Genomic DNA, 12958 nt, shown 5'->3' with positions numbered 1-12958 from the left:
AAGAATTTTTTACTTTGCCCCATGCTCAAGACGAGACGAAGAACATTATTTACTAGTTATAATTTTGTCAACGGTTTCAAGCCCTTCAACAGCCGCGTTCAGCCCCGTGCAATACTAAGCAAAACTGTAGCAAAATCCCCATTACGCGGGCCCTCGCAACTTGAAAACGTCTTTTCTTTTTCGGTAAAAATATCGGTGACACGTTCGCGAACAGTTGATGTGCGCTGTTCGATTCTCCGGACTTCTTGGTGTATTTGTGATCTCTAACTGAACAGACACACAGAAAAATGAAGGATGAAGGATTTTGAGCTGAGGATCACATGTTTTTTAAGGGAACAAAGGGAGGATCAGTTGCTGTAAACAGAGTATAACTGGGGGATATAGAAAATTGAATGCCAATTAACTACCAACAAAGGTTTGGGGGTAGAGGGGGTCATAAGATTATCACAGGGCCATGAGGGGGGATCGGGTCAATTTTCTCCTGACGTAACCAGAAAGCTCCAGCCCTTCACCCCCTCCCTAGGTAATAAATAATGACAATTCCCTTTGGGGTATTGTGGAAATTTTCTGTGGAGTGCCTCTATAAAATTTTGGGGAGGGGGAGGGGCGCGGAAACTATATCTCCAACCCTCTCTTGGAAACATTATCATAAATGAAATCATGACAAAATGTTTTTGAGATATTTTGTTTACCTTAATACCTTTAAAATGAGAAACTGGTGTCAGTTTGGACGAGTGAACAAGACGAGGTTAATAACGGTGCCTTCCCTTCAGACGGGAAAAGTCGGACACCACAAAGTCTATGTGAGGAGCTTTCGAACCATTCAATCTGATTTTTTTCGCTTTTCGCAATATTAATATCTTAACGCATCTTTCTTAGATTTCCGGGGTTAAGCACGCGTGTATGTGCTTGTGTGTCCACAATGCTGCTGATGAGTTTGGTTAATTAAGTAAATTTACTCTTGAAAAACAGATAAATACAAGAAGTTCTTTTGTTCCACATTCATATAAGGCTAATAGTAAGGCAAGTAAAAAAACAAAAAAGAGTTGTGCGAGGGAAGACGGGGGTAGGGTGCAATTTAATGACTAGGATAGATTATTTTTCCGCTGAGAACTCTATTTTAATTTTGCAGATCATTGGAAAAGTATGGCCGTTGGAATCGGCTGCACAAGTTTATTTCTTTTTGTTGTTCTCGTGTGGTGCTTTCTGAAGGTAGCATGCAATGCCAGTCGCTTTGAAGAATTCGAGCGAACAACGTCACTGATTGAGCAGAATCTAACAGAGTCCTCCATTGCGGAAACATGTTTTTTCTAACGACAGAGATCTGTGATGCACTGACTAAAAATACTTGAGGATCAAAAACTAGCAAAAGAGCCGGTTCTATCCCTCCTGGGACTACAAGGACTAAATAAAAGCGCTCTGAGCGGCACATGACCACCAATACAGTTGTCAAACGTTTGCGCATGTGCGAAAGCTGTAATGACTAGGTGCCTTACTTTCAGGCTGTTAGAACCAAGTTGTCTCACACGAATTACAAAAATATAAATATAAAAGAGTGAGTCAAAGTGTTTTAAAAGCGTGTTACTGTTTTTTGGTAAAGCTCAAAACAAAATGGTAAATCAGGATGTTTGTACTTGAGCTTTCCTTTTTTTCCCACTTTAATTTCCTTTTACTTATTTCTGTGAACGTTTCAATATATTCCTTCGCTTATTTTGCGAGACAGCGCTTATTTCTTATGTTTTCCTTTGAAATTTTGCGCGGGAAATTGGCGTGCAACCGGTTACAATTGATCCCCTTGCGCATGCCCGACGTTTGACCGCTGTGTTCATGTAACCGCACAGATTCGCACAGCTGTGCAACATATACGTAGAGTTATCCTAAGAAAAAAATATAAACCCTCAACAAAGGACACAATTGTATAAAAGTCACATGTTTTCTTCAGTAAAACATTTGCCCTACTAGAACAGCAAGGGCTGAAAGTATGAATACCATAGTACCGCTGACCATCCGAGTGGTAGATTTGTTACAATAATCTTCCGCACAGCAAGACACTTCACAGGTATCATCGCCACGAGCCTTACATGAATGAGCCTCGCATGCACTTGCACTAAGACAACCCCGCAGGTAAGTTTCTTGTGTATATTTGGAAGCCTTGATGTATGTCTTAATGCATCTATCAAACCCAAACTTTCCATCACACTGAACGTGTTTCATGCTCTCATCGCACTCCTTAAAAGAGACTCGACTTTCGCAGTAGTAGCATCTTATGTCTTCCCCTACCGAAAAAAAGGAATCTGAACAATCTGTTTCATGTATTTTTACAAGACTCGGAGCGGAGTTGAGGGGTGGGAAATCGAATGACATTTTTTTTTATCTACGTTTTTACAATTTTTTTTCATTTTAATTCTATTTATTAAATAGTATATACTCATCGTAAAATGTCAAATCTGCATTTGTTATATCCCATTCCCCTCTTGAAAGGCCACCGAACGTATGAGGTTCGATTCCTCATGAGGACTTAAATTGTTCCACATTCGTGACAAGACGAGACACATGTTTATTTTTCATATCGTTGTTATTAAAATGTAAATTCAACTTCGCGTGCTTTTACATATTATTATAAATATTATTATTACCCCAAACCATGCCTGATGGCCAAAGTTATTTTTACGCGATGGACTGTAGATTTTAATTAGCGGTGACAAGATATGTCAACATTAACTTACTTAGCAAATAACACTCGGGACTCCTTTTTCCCTTGTTGAAAAAAAACTGAAATGGGTTATTTCCAACGACAGACATCCAGCAAAGGACCATTTTACTGCGTTATACTCAGTGACCGAAGGAGATACCATACGAAGTTGAATTTCGATCAAATGCAAGCAAATTCAATGAACAAAATTCGCCAGTGTTGAGTAAGAAGCGATCCTTCAAAATAATTATTGCGGTTAGAGGTTCAGTGCAATTTTAGACAAACTTTAATAAACCGTCATCGTACTATAGAAGGCTAGCCTCACTGAAAAGGTTTTTCACTGTCCTAAAAGGACTTTCCCATGAAATTAGTGACAAATTTAAACTTTTGACATTCATATTTACTTTAATGCTTTTCATGAACTCACGAAATGGCGACATCGTATGCATTACATCACGCTCGCTAGCTACTCAACAAAATTTGAAATAATCTTCGAAACAGGATTCATAACCTGTTATTATTCCTTCGAAGCAAAGTGATAAAGTGACAAAGACAATACTTAGATTACGAAAAGAAAAAGAATTAGAAATTATGTGAAAGCCGAACTGTCCATACATCACCTTTAGACAGTCAGACGGCCCATAACTGCCGATACCCTGTTATGAAAATTCGCGTGAAAACTTTTCGATCGAAGTACAGTACATGACATTAGGAATTACTACCAAGATACTTACCAACAGAAGAAGCAAGAGAACTAGCAGTCACCATCAGCCAAAATATCGAGAGAAATTTCATAGCGGTAGTTTACCTTCTTGTTGATTTTACTGCATCACAACTGATAAGGCAGCATCGACAGAGCAAGAGGTCAGTGAACACACGAACTGTACTTTTGGACTATAATCCTTAACCACCGATGGTACATATGATAAACGCACAAATTCAAGCCTTTTTCGTAAAACAAACGATCAATTGATTCATTTACATAAATTCCTCTGTCGGGATGTAGCCCAAAAGTTACAGTCGTCGAATAACTAGAAGAGTTTATATCACTCACATTCCTTACATTCTATCCTTGATTCAGAGGTAAAGAGCAAAGATAAGAGAGTTCGAAGCTCTGACCTAGAGTGTGATAACGTTTTAGCTCTGCATGGTACGGCTAGGGAATGTAAAAAGTTTTAACACACTCGTGTTTTGCTTTTGTCTGGCTTATTTGGTCTTTTTGTGATACGAACGTGACCCCGGCTAGGCGGGTTACCCCACCTTGAGACGTTTACATGGTAAATTGTCACCCCGGCTGACAGGGTTACCCTACTCAGCAGACCGGCCAACCCGCCCAGGGGGGTTACCCCTCCTGTCATGTAAACGCGATCAAGATGAAATAAGAGATTATATGGACAGAATTTAATTTTAAAGGTGATAGACAGCCCCAGGGAGAGGGGGTACTACCTGCATGATGAGCAATGTATGCGTTTGCCACTCCACTCCTGAAGGGCATAGTTTGAACCGTTTTTCCGACGGGCTTAAAACGGGCAAATTAAAGGGTTTGATTGTAAAGGGAACCACAAAAATTCGTAAATGTTTCTGTATTTTTAACTTTTAACTGGAAAATTCGCCTAGGACACCCATTATTATTATTACCATCCGAATATACTGCGATATATATTCTACACAGTGAAATAATCTCAATTTTTAGTTTAATAATATGTAACTAATGAATCAGTGGGAGGGCCGAACGGGAAATATTTGGCTCTTGGTCATGATGTATAAACCGAGCACAGCGAGGTCCTTACGTCATGGCCGAGAACCAAATATTTTCCCGTCTTGCCCAACCAGACTCAGACAATAAACATTTTGATATATAACCACTAGGTGTTGAAAAATTTTAAGCAAACCACGGCAAAGACGGCAACGAGGACGTGGCAAAGCTATAGGTCCAAAGGGCGGCACAATAGCTAAGCACGTGCGTTTTAAAAGTTTGCACATTTTTAGCCGTCCTCTGTAAATCAACACTAGTGAAATCACCAGGATTTGCGTGGTCTGAGCTCGAAAACCACGACGGCAAACTATTTGAGTCTCCAGTACCAGTTGCAACTCAACGCTGCTTAATTAAGTAAAGCTGAGCGCCGTAAGAGACCTTTAACACACCCAGCCATTCACAAATTAAAATCCTAGCTTTAAATATAAACTCATTGTTTCATCGACGTCTTCATTAGCGTTGGCGTCCTGACTGCTTAAGGTCCCTACTTATCGCCCTGTGACAAGAAAGTGAGGGGAGGGGCTGGTTAAGGATTTTGGTTGTGCTCCCTTTATATTCTCGGTTTGCAGCTGACGTCATACATTCTAATGATCCCCTCATTGGCAGTCAATTTTCTATTGTCCTTTTTTTATACTAGTTAGCGACGACTTTTTCCCCCTGTTTCCCCTGAAAACTATGGAGGCCCCCCAAAAGAATCCTTGATTGACCCCTCCCTCAGGCGAAAAGTAATGACAGCCCCCTTTATATCGATCCCAAATATTAACTGTTTTGTTAGCGTTTTTTTTTTTAGATTTATCTAATTAAACGCACAAAGTACAAAGTTCACGCTTTTGTTCTCAGTCATCATAATTACAAGCAAGCCAAAGAGAAAATTAGAAAATAAATAAAACTCAAATAAAAACATGTCTTGAGGGAGTCTCCGCCTAAGGACAGACAAAAAAAAGTTAGTAATGTTAGTAATGTGATTGAAAAAATTAGCCTAAAAGTTCAAATCAGAAATTTTAGAGTCCCCATTTTATACTCTGTTTGTAACGACTCCGACCCCCTTCCCTCCTCACCCCCCCACCCCCCCCTCCCCGTGACAAATAATGCCAGGTCCCTAAGCATACCTGACTTGATATCCACGGCATAGTAGCTGGCGTTAAACCCTGCCATAGAAACTTCATGATCCCGTATGTAGCCGTCTGACTTGAAGCGCACAAACATTTCTCTTCCAGTCGAAACGATCCCGTTAGGAGTGGCTGAGGAGGCACAATACCGTTTGAGCAGTGGACTGTTTTCATGAAGTCCGTCTCTAATTTCTATAACGTCGGTACAATTCGGGTCAAAGTAGATCGGCGTTGAAAAATTAAATTCCACTCTGGATTTTTCGGGGACATGGATTCTCCAGATGCATTCCATATTGCCAGGATAATCTAGAGCAAACCGCGGGCTCAGAATCAAGCCTTCACGAGCCGTAAAAGTCTCGTTCCAGGGACATTTGTCTAGTGAGAGAAATAAGGTGATGTAAGTAAGAATAGCAAATAATTATAAAAAAAATTCAAATTGAGTGTCGAAAGTAATCTAGGTATTTGCCTTGATTTGCTTTACTTTTCCTTACTTTCTCTTTTTTTTTTTTACACCTACAGATGCATATACCAAAATCTTCAATAAAAATCGACCAAAGAAAGCAAAACCGAAGTCCTATAAGACATTCGCTTTGTGTTATTCAAGTCAACTTAACTACAAAGTGAAACAGAGGCGTCTCAGCAGAAGTTGTGAATGTGTATAGTGCCCTACTCGAACTCGTGGAGAGGACTTGCTCACAAGCTAAATTCAATTTGTATGTAGGACTCATTCTAAGAAGGAATTATTCACTTTCATGCGAGAGTGAGTCTTTTCGCTTCTGAGTTAGGCCTCGTCCATCTTTCGGAAGGAGGCTGAGGAGTGGGAATTTATCTTGGATCAAAAGAAGCTTTCCTATTGAACCTGCAGTGTTTTTTTCCCCCTGAAATAGGACCGCTAATTGGAACTGTAAAAGTCCTTAAAACCACAATCACAGAGTTATCATTTGCATTTCCAAAGATAACACACCTTTCAGTGGTCTGATGGCTTCAAACTTTGCACGAAATCCCTTGTTATTTGAGAGCTTGTTACTCACAAAACGCAGCCACATATCATTTCCGTTAACATAGATGGGAGACGGAGGGTCACTACCACAGAACTTCCCAAGAAGCATTCCTCCGGCAGTCGTTCCGGCACGGACCTCAAGGAAGTCGCAATCGCAAATTTTAGTGCACGAATGTATGTGGAAGTCAGTTCGGTTAAACGACAACAGCACGTGATTACCACGCGGCACTGATATTATCCAGGAGCAGTCATGCTCAGCTTCATAATTATTTGGAAAATTTGGACTTTGTATCGTACCAGACTTGCCACTCAGTTTCCTGTTTGTTGGACAAGGTCCTGGGAAGAAGGGTCCATACATCGGTTATGAATAATGAACTGAGTTCAGATTTTTTTCTATATCATCCTCCACCTACCTAGGGACTGTGTTCATTTTGTGTTTTGATAAACATGAATGAAAAAAATTTTCTTTAAGGAAAAGTTTAGTTTAAGTTTTTGTGTCTGGTCATGAGGAGGAACAAAGGAAATTAATTGAGTCTACACGAGGCATATAACCCGGGCCCCGAGCCTCAGACTTTCGGATTCCGTGCTCTGATGCTCAAACACCGAGCCACATGGGACTCCATAGGGGTCTGATTCCCGATCAGCATTCAAAATTTATTTTTTATTCTCCTACACTCCAGACGCAAAACATCTATTTTTATTTCAATAATTTATGTACAAATTTACCATCATTCTTAATTTAGAAAGTTTTTTTTGCTATATGTAAGTTATTCTAGTTTGTGTTAAATTATCATAACCGCGGTCAAGAAAGAGAGAAGTAGCCGATAACTGGTACTTTGGCTGTTTCGGACACTGAGTATGACAACCACATTCTCTTCCTTTCAAAAGCTTAAACTATTTTATGACTGGTAATTATGTAGCATTTAGTCCCGCAAAGATAGTTCAAAGCTGCCTTCCTTTTTTAACATTTTACATTAGCAAATTTCGCTCAACAAAGCCGTTTGTATACTTATAATAATGATTTGGCGCCCGGGTGCTTATTTGACTTTTAGTATCACTAGGGAGGTCGCTTGCCGAAACAAGAAGCTTATATTTCTTAATTAGTTGAAAAACAGCAGAATTTACGAAACAAAGCTTTGATGTGTAATTTACTCAAAAAGAAAAAAAAACCAGAAACTGTAAAAATGACAAAATTGATAGACAGTGAATATTGGCATGATGATGGTAAGGAATACACTCTAGCCAGCAGTGCTATCACTGAAGCAGAATAGGGGTACTTATTGAAATAGGGGCGCTTACTGGAGTTAGGGTGCTTGCCCAAAGCGGTGCTAATTAACAAAAACAAATTCGAGTGTGTGCTTGTCAGAGAGGGGGCGCTTTTGCGAACGAGGGCACTAATATACATTAAATATATGATAGAATATGTTATCATTACGAAAATATCATATGAAAACTTATCTTTTGATTCCTTTCTAAAGTTCATCTGCCGATGTTTCATGAAATTAGCTTTTCACGTACCTGCGTCGATTCCCACAACATCATAAACGGCAATGAAATCAATATAATTTTTCTGCATGGGAAGAGTTGCTTCGACCATCATATGCCGACCACTTGTGAACAATGCTCTGCTTGACTTGGGACAAGAGAATCTTTCCAGAACTTTCGAGGAATTAGATAAGCCGTCAAAGACAACGATTTTACTGTTTAAACAGGATTCAAAACTACTAGCATTGTAGAACAGCAGTGTGAATTTTAAACGATGATTGAAAGGCGCCGAGATGCGCCACGAACATCGACTGATGTGACTTGAATTTTCGAGGCGAGGACTTGCGATCACACCCCCCTCAGCGCTCATGGAGACATCTGTGTTTGAACTTGTACATTCTGAAAGTTATAATTGCATGGTAAGTTCTGCAATAGTAGCTCTGTACTAAACACGTAGAAATTTCGCGAAGTATTGGCTCACGTGATCGTGAATAGGTTGGAAGTGGAGAAACCTGCAAATGTTTGAATTAACGCCCTATATGGCGTGTTCTGTTCGACAAAAATTTTCGGTTTTAATTTCCAAAATTTTCGCGCGTCGATTGAAAAGTTATTTTATACCTGACCGAATTGATCTCGATTTGGAGTGTTTTCGAAATCCTTCCCTTTTGTTCTGTATGAATTATCGTTGATTGACTCTGTGGAGCCACGTGTAGCTTATTCGTGCAGAAAGGAAATTTAAAATTTGTATTCTAAAAAACGAAATTGTAAGTACTGCACATGTACCACACATGGACCGCACATGTACCGCATACGTACCTCACATGTACTGCACGTGCATCCCATATACTACACGGCACACAAACAACACTCACGTCCTATTCAAGGCTTCAAAAAGACACCCTCTGCCCTAAAATGGAGTTTTATCGTGCAACTAGGAAGACCACTGTTGTTTACTGCACGGATTGTGTGGACTAAATAACTGGCTTACCTTGGCTTTTTTGATAAATTACTTTTGTAGAATCAGGACAAGCTCCGACAAACACAGCACCTGACCGAATCCTGGGATCTTTTTTGAGATAGCGCTCTATGATATTTACTTTGACGTTTCTACTTGGGTGTTTTTTCCAGTAGAACAGCACTGATGCGCTGTAAACACAGCCATCGAATTTGTTGCTGGAAATTCCTCCAAGGACAATCTTATCTGGCTTACTAAAAGTGGCAATTGTGATTCCTGACTCGTTCGTTTGTACTTCTTGACCATCATCCACACCATACTTGATTGTTTTTCCGTATCGTTTAAAGCGTACGATATGTCTTTGACCATCACAGAAGGATTTGTTTGCAGGAACTATCGCCGATACGCTAAAATCTCCATCTCCAAGCTTGTAATGGAAGGTGGTCTTAACTTCATTGTCCAAGACAATTTTGAAAAAGTTATCAGTGTCCATGCTTGTCACCAGTATCAAATCACCCTTGCAACTTGTTGATGAAAATTCAAGTCTGAAGGTAATCCCCGGGAAAGATGAGGTTTTGTTGAAATGGTACGCTATGAAACTGGTCCTCGCTCTGAAAGTTACTCCTGTGATAGAGGCATCTGTTTTTTTTTTAAACACGAATAACGAGATCTATATTCTATACTGCACGATAATTATTAATGAGAATCTAATATGCGTCAGTCAGCTCCCTCGTAATTCCCTCCTTTCACTGATATCAAAATTAATCGCCTGGAGGAGGGGGAGGTTTTACCTGATCCATCCCTAAGACTCTGTAGTATTCCAATGATCCCCCTTTATTGGCAGTCAATTTGCAAAAGTCTCCCCCCTTTATAGCGACGGCCGATCCCCGGTCTGTTCCCCTTGAAAACCATGCAATCCCCTATTTTTCTTCCGCCCCTCCCCCCCCCCCACACCTCTCAGCCCCATCCCTTGTGGTAAATATTCACGAAAGAAGCATCAACCACCCATCGAAAATGAAAAAAAGGAAAAAAAATTGGCCGAGTCCCCTTCCGTCTCAATGAAAGTAAAGCGAGCATGAAATTAATTTTTTTTAAAAAATGGCTCCTGGAAAGAGAGCCTTCCGAGTGGATCCATTAGTCTGTTACAACAGTCCGCCTGTCCTTCCAACCAGTAGTCCATAAATTATAGAAAAAGTTATTTTTCTAAGCATGTTTGAAGAGTGAAAATGAAGAGCCGTCCCTTGGAAACAGGTGCCCGGCTTTATTCAAATTTTGTCAATTTTACAATAAGACCACCAAAGCCCTTAAATATTGCAATTTGTGCCTCCAATACAAATAGCGATCTAAATTAGCCCACATCTTTTAAGATTGGGTTCATTCGTTCAATTTGTATCCTAAGGAGAATTTTGCCGTATTGAACTGAACAAGATCTCTGTGTATATGTTTCAAAACAAAACCTTCCAATACTTACCATTAGCAAGAACTAGCCTCACACACGACAGTGCTATGCAAAAGAAAGATAAATAAAAGCGTTCAATAATTTTATTGCATGTTTCTTTGTGGTGGCTTTGTGTTTTCTCTTATTACACATTTGTTTCACTAAATTAGAAAGGCCACCCACATTACTTTTTCTAAAGAAAAAATTGATAAGGAAAACAATAAAAAGCTGGCGGAATTCCTCCCCACAACAGCAACCTCAGTTTTTATTTCGCGGTCGAAAAAATTTCAGTTTTAATTATAAACTAGGCCTCTGCTTTTAAAATCAATTTATTGAGGTTACCAGTCAAAACAATAGGTCGAGTTAAAACTGATGGTCATTTGAATACAAAAAACCTCAAGAGTTTACCGAAAGAGTCATCCACCGAATTATTTTCTAATTTATGCGACGGGAAGATGGTTCTTTTTCTCCCCCAAACCTTGATAGACAAATTTATTTATCATTACAGAGTTCAGGAAGAGGGAACATCGAGGAAAAAGAATCAAATTGGTTTCTTTCAGATTTGATAAAAGCTTCGTGGCATTTTTTAATTTAATACGAGACGAGAAAACTCATTATTTGGTCCCTCAAGCTATTACAGTTCGTGCGCCACAATTTGCTGTGATCTCTATTGCTTTTGTTATTGATAACGTCTTTTGGAAATTTGAATTTTTGAAAGAAGTGTGGCATATATTCAGTCTTTTTAGCGCAGAATCGCCGTTAATTTTAACAAATATAACAAAAGCAAAGCTAAAATCGAAACTGTGAGAGTTCAATTTTTAATTATTTATACAGAATTGTTGCCTTTGGTTTATTACTGTTTCCTTAATAACATATTGTTGTGATGACTGCGAAGAAAAGAAATTTTTCGCATACGTAAATTTTTCAACATCAGAAATTAAGTTTCAGTTACTCGTCGTAAGAATCTTTCTTTCTTGCAAAATTTAATCGGTTGGAATTCTCCTCTCTTCCGAAATTTTTTATGCTTTTTCTATCCAAGGATGGCAAAAACGTAATGTGACTTTGCATAGATGGAAGGCGAACGTTCATTCAAAAATTACCGATTTTTCGTCGCTGTCTCGAGCTGTTTACCTTTTAGTAATACTTTAAATCAGATACTTACCTGATAGAACGACTAAAAGCTGGTGCCAAAGATACATTGTCTTCATATCTCTTCCTAAGATTCGAAGTAAATCCCGGATTGCCGTCCCTCGTGCAAAGAACAACTGATAATGGCTTTTGGCGCCTGAAAAATGCTCCCAGCCACGATAAGTTTGATAATGAGGCATTCTGTGCAGAGAGGCCAAATGGTATTATTAATTATTGATCAGTGGGTATGTTTTTGTAAATTGATCGCTTTGTACCGCGTGTTGATGAAATGACTGACCAGCAACTCGGAAATAGAGCCGAACAAGTTTTACATCAAGAATAAGTATAAATTTCCGTATCTTGCTCGACCACCTGTGTACATTTGTGAATCAATTCAGCTCTCCTTGCTTCCCTCTCCTCTTCATATATACGCTTCAGTTTTTCCTTGGCCATAATGAGGCATTACAAAAGTAATAAATTATAAATATATTCTCAGCGTGCTTTTGTCGACTCGTGTACGTAAGAGAAAATAGACAAATAGATACATTATTTAAGACAGGACTAAAAACAAAGAGAAAAAAATAACAAAAAAACAGGAGGAACGAAAAAAAAGTTCGTGAGTCTATCAGCTCTCTAATAGTCTCACATGTTTCTGTCAATATACTAAAAGAAATTAGTCGGAAATTAAATTGTTAACGCACAATTTAATTTGTCTCATCGGCTGTTCGGAGGTGAATAGTACATGCTAATCACTCCCAAACCAGCGGATCAGCACGCACTATTCACCCATGTGGTATATGGTAAAATGAAATATCTTAAAAGTACGAATATTACCCTTTACATGAGGGTCTTAATGGGGTGATGGCTTTTACCGCTTTCGGTTCAAATTTGTGCCATTTTAGGGCCAACGGTTAATATCATTTCATTAATGTCATCACAAATATTTTTTACCTTTTTTACGACTATCGGTTAAAATTTGCCAATGATTACGCTTAACGGCTACCTTTTTTAGCCGTTTTACAGCTGTCTGTGAACCCCATTAAGACTCTCTTGTAAGTGAAAGAAGATAAGCAAACAGGAAAACATTTATTCGGTGTGTAGCCTGACATATTAAAAATTTTTGGTAAGAAGAATAAAAAAAGTTGACACTGGCTAAAAAGATATTGTTCTGGACGTTTGGGCAACTACTCTTGCCTTCTTCAGCAAAGATAAAAATGCAAACGGCGTTCTGCCGTATTCAAGAAGCTTTGGGGAAATGACACGAAATAGAGGGAGATTAGATTTTTTTAGTCTTTTGTTTTAGATCAGTTCTAGAATAGAGATTTGTTGAAACAATTCTTTTCCACACAAATTTTGACCTTCCCCAAGTTTAAACATAAGACGCAAAAGAAATAT

The 12958-nt window shown here is 39.0% G+C and overlaps 2 protein-coding genes across 4 annotated transcripts; both read right to left on the bottom strand.

Moving 5' to 3' along the window:
* Positions 1-936: 936 nt before the first annotated feature.
* On the bottom strand, positions 937-3913 carry LOC113686032 (uncharacterized). Its single transcript, XM_089192908.1, has 2 exons — positions 3427-3913; positions 937-2276 (listed from the first exon to the last, which is right to left on the bottom strand). Exons 1-2 carry the CDS (start codon positions 3485-3487, stop codon positions 1939-1941), a joined length of 399 nt encoding a protein of 132 aa, XP_089049034.1. The 5' UTR covers positions 3488-3913; the 3' UTR covers positions 937-1938.
* Positions 3914-5267: 1354 nt separating this feature from the next.
* Positions 5268-12067, bottom strand: LOC113686031 (dorsal-ventral patterning tolloid-like protein 1). 3 transcript variants are annotated; one of them, XM_089192904.1, is made up of 8 exons: positions 11936-12067; positions 11598-11764; positions 10469-10501; positions 9031-9636; positions 8076-8441; positions 6522-6893; positions 5558-5932; positions 5268-5371 (listed from the first exon to the last, which is right to left on the bottom strand). In XM_089192904.1, the coding sequence occupies exons 2-8, from the start codon at positions 11761-11763 to the stop codon at positions 5298-5300; spliced, it is 1992 nt and encodes a 663-aa protein (XP_089049030.1). In that variant the 5' UTR covers position 11764; positions 11936-12067; the 3' UTR covers positions 5268-5297. The 3 variants fall into 3 exon arrangements, with proteins under 3 accessions (XP_089049030.1, XP_089049032.1, XP_089049031.1); XM_089192906.1 differs by having other exon boundaries at positions 9031-9621; XM_089192905.1 differs by lacking the exon at positions 11936-12067 and having other exon boundaries at positions 11598-11857.
* Positions 12068-12958: the final 891 nt, after the last annotated feature.

The sequence above is a fragment of the Pocillopora damicornis genome, chromosome 13 (genome assembly GCF_964200805.1).
Source record: "Pocillopora damicornis chromosome 13, jaPocDami1.2, whole genome shotgun sequence".
NCBI lineage: Eukaryota > Metazoa > Cnidaria > Anthozoa > Scleractinia > Pocilloporidae > Pocillopora > Pocillopora damicornis.
Note: the sequence above shows the minus strand (reverse complement) of the source record. Positions and strands in the feature narration are given on the sequence as shown.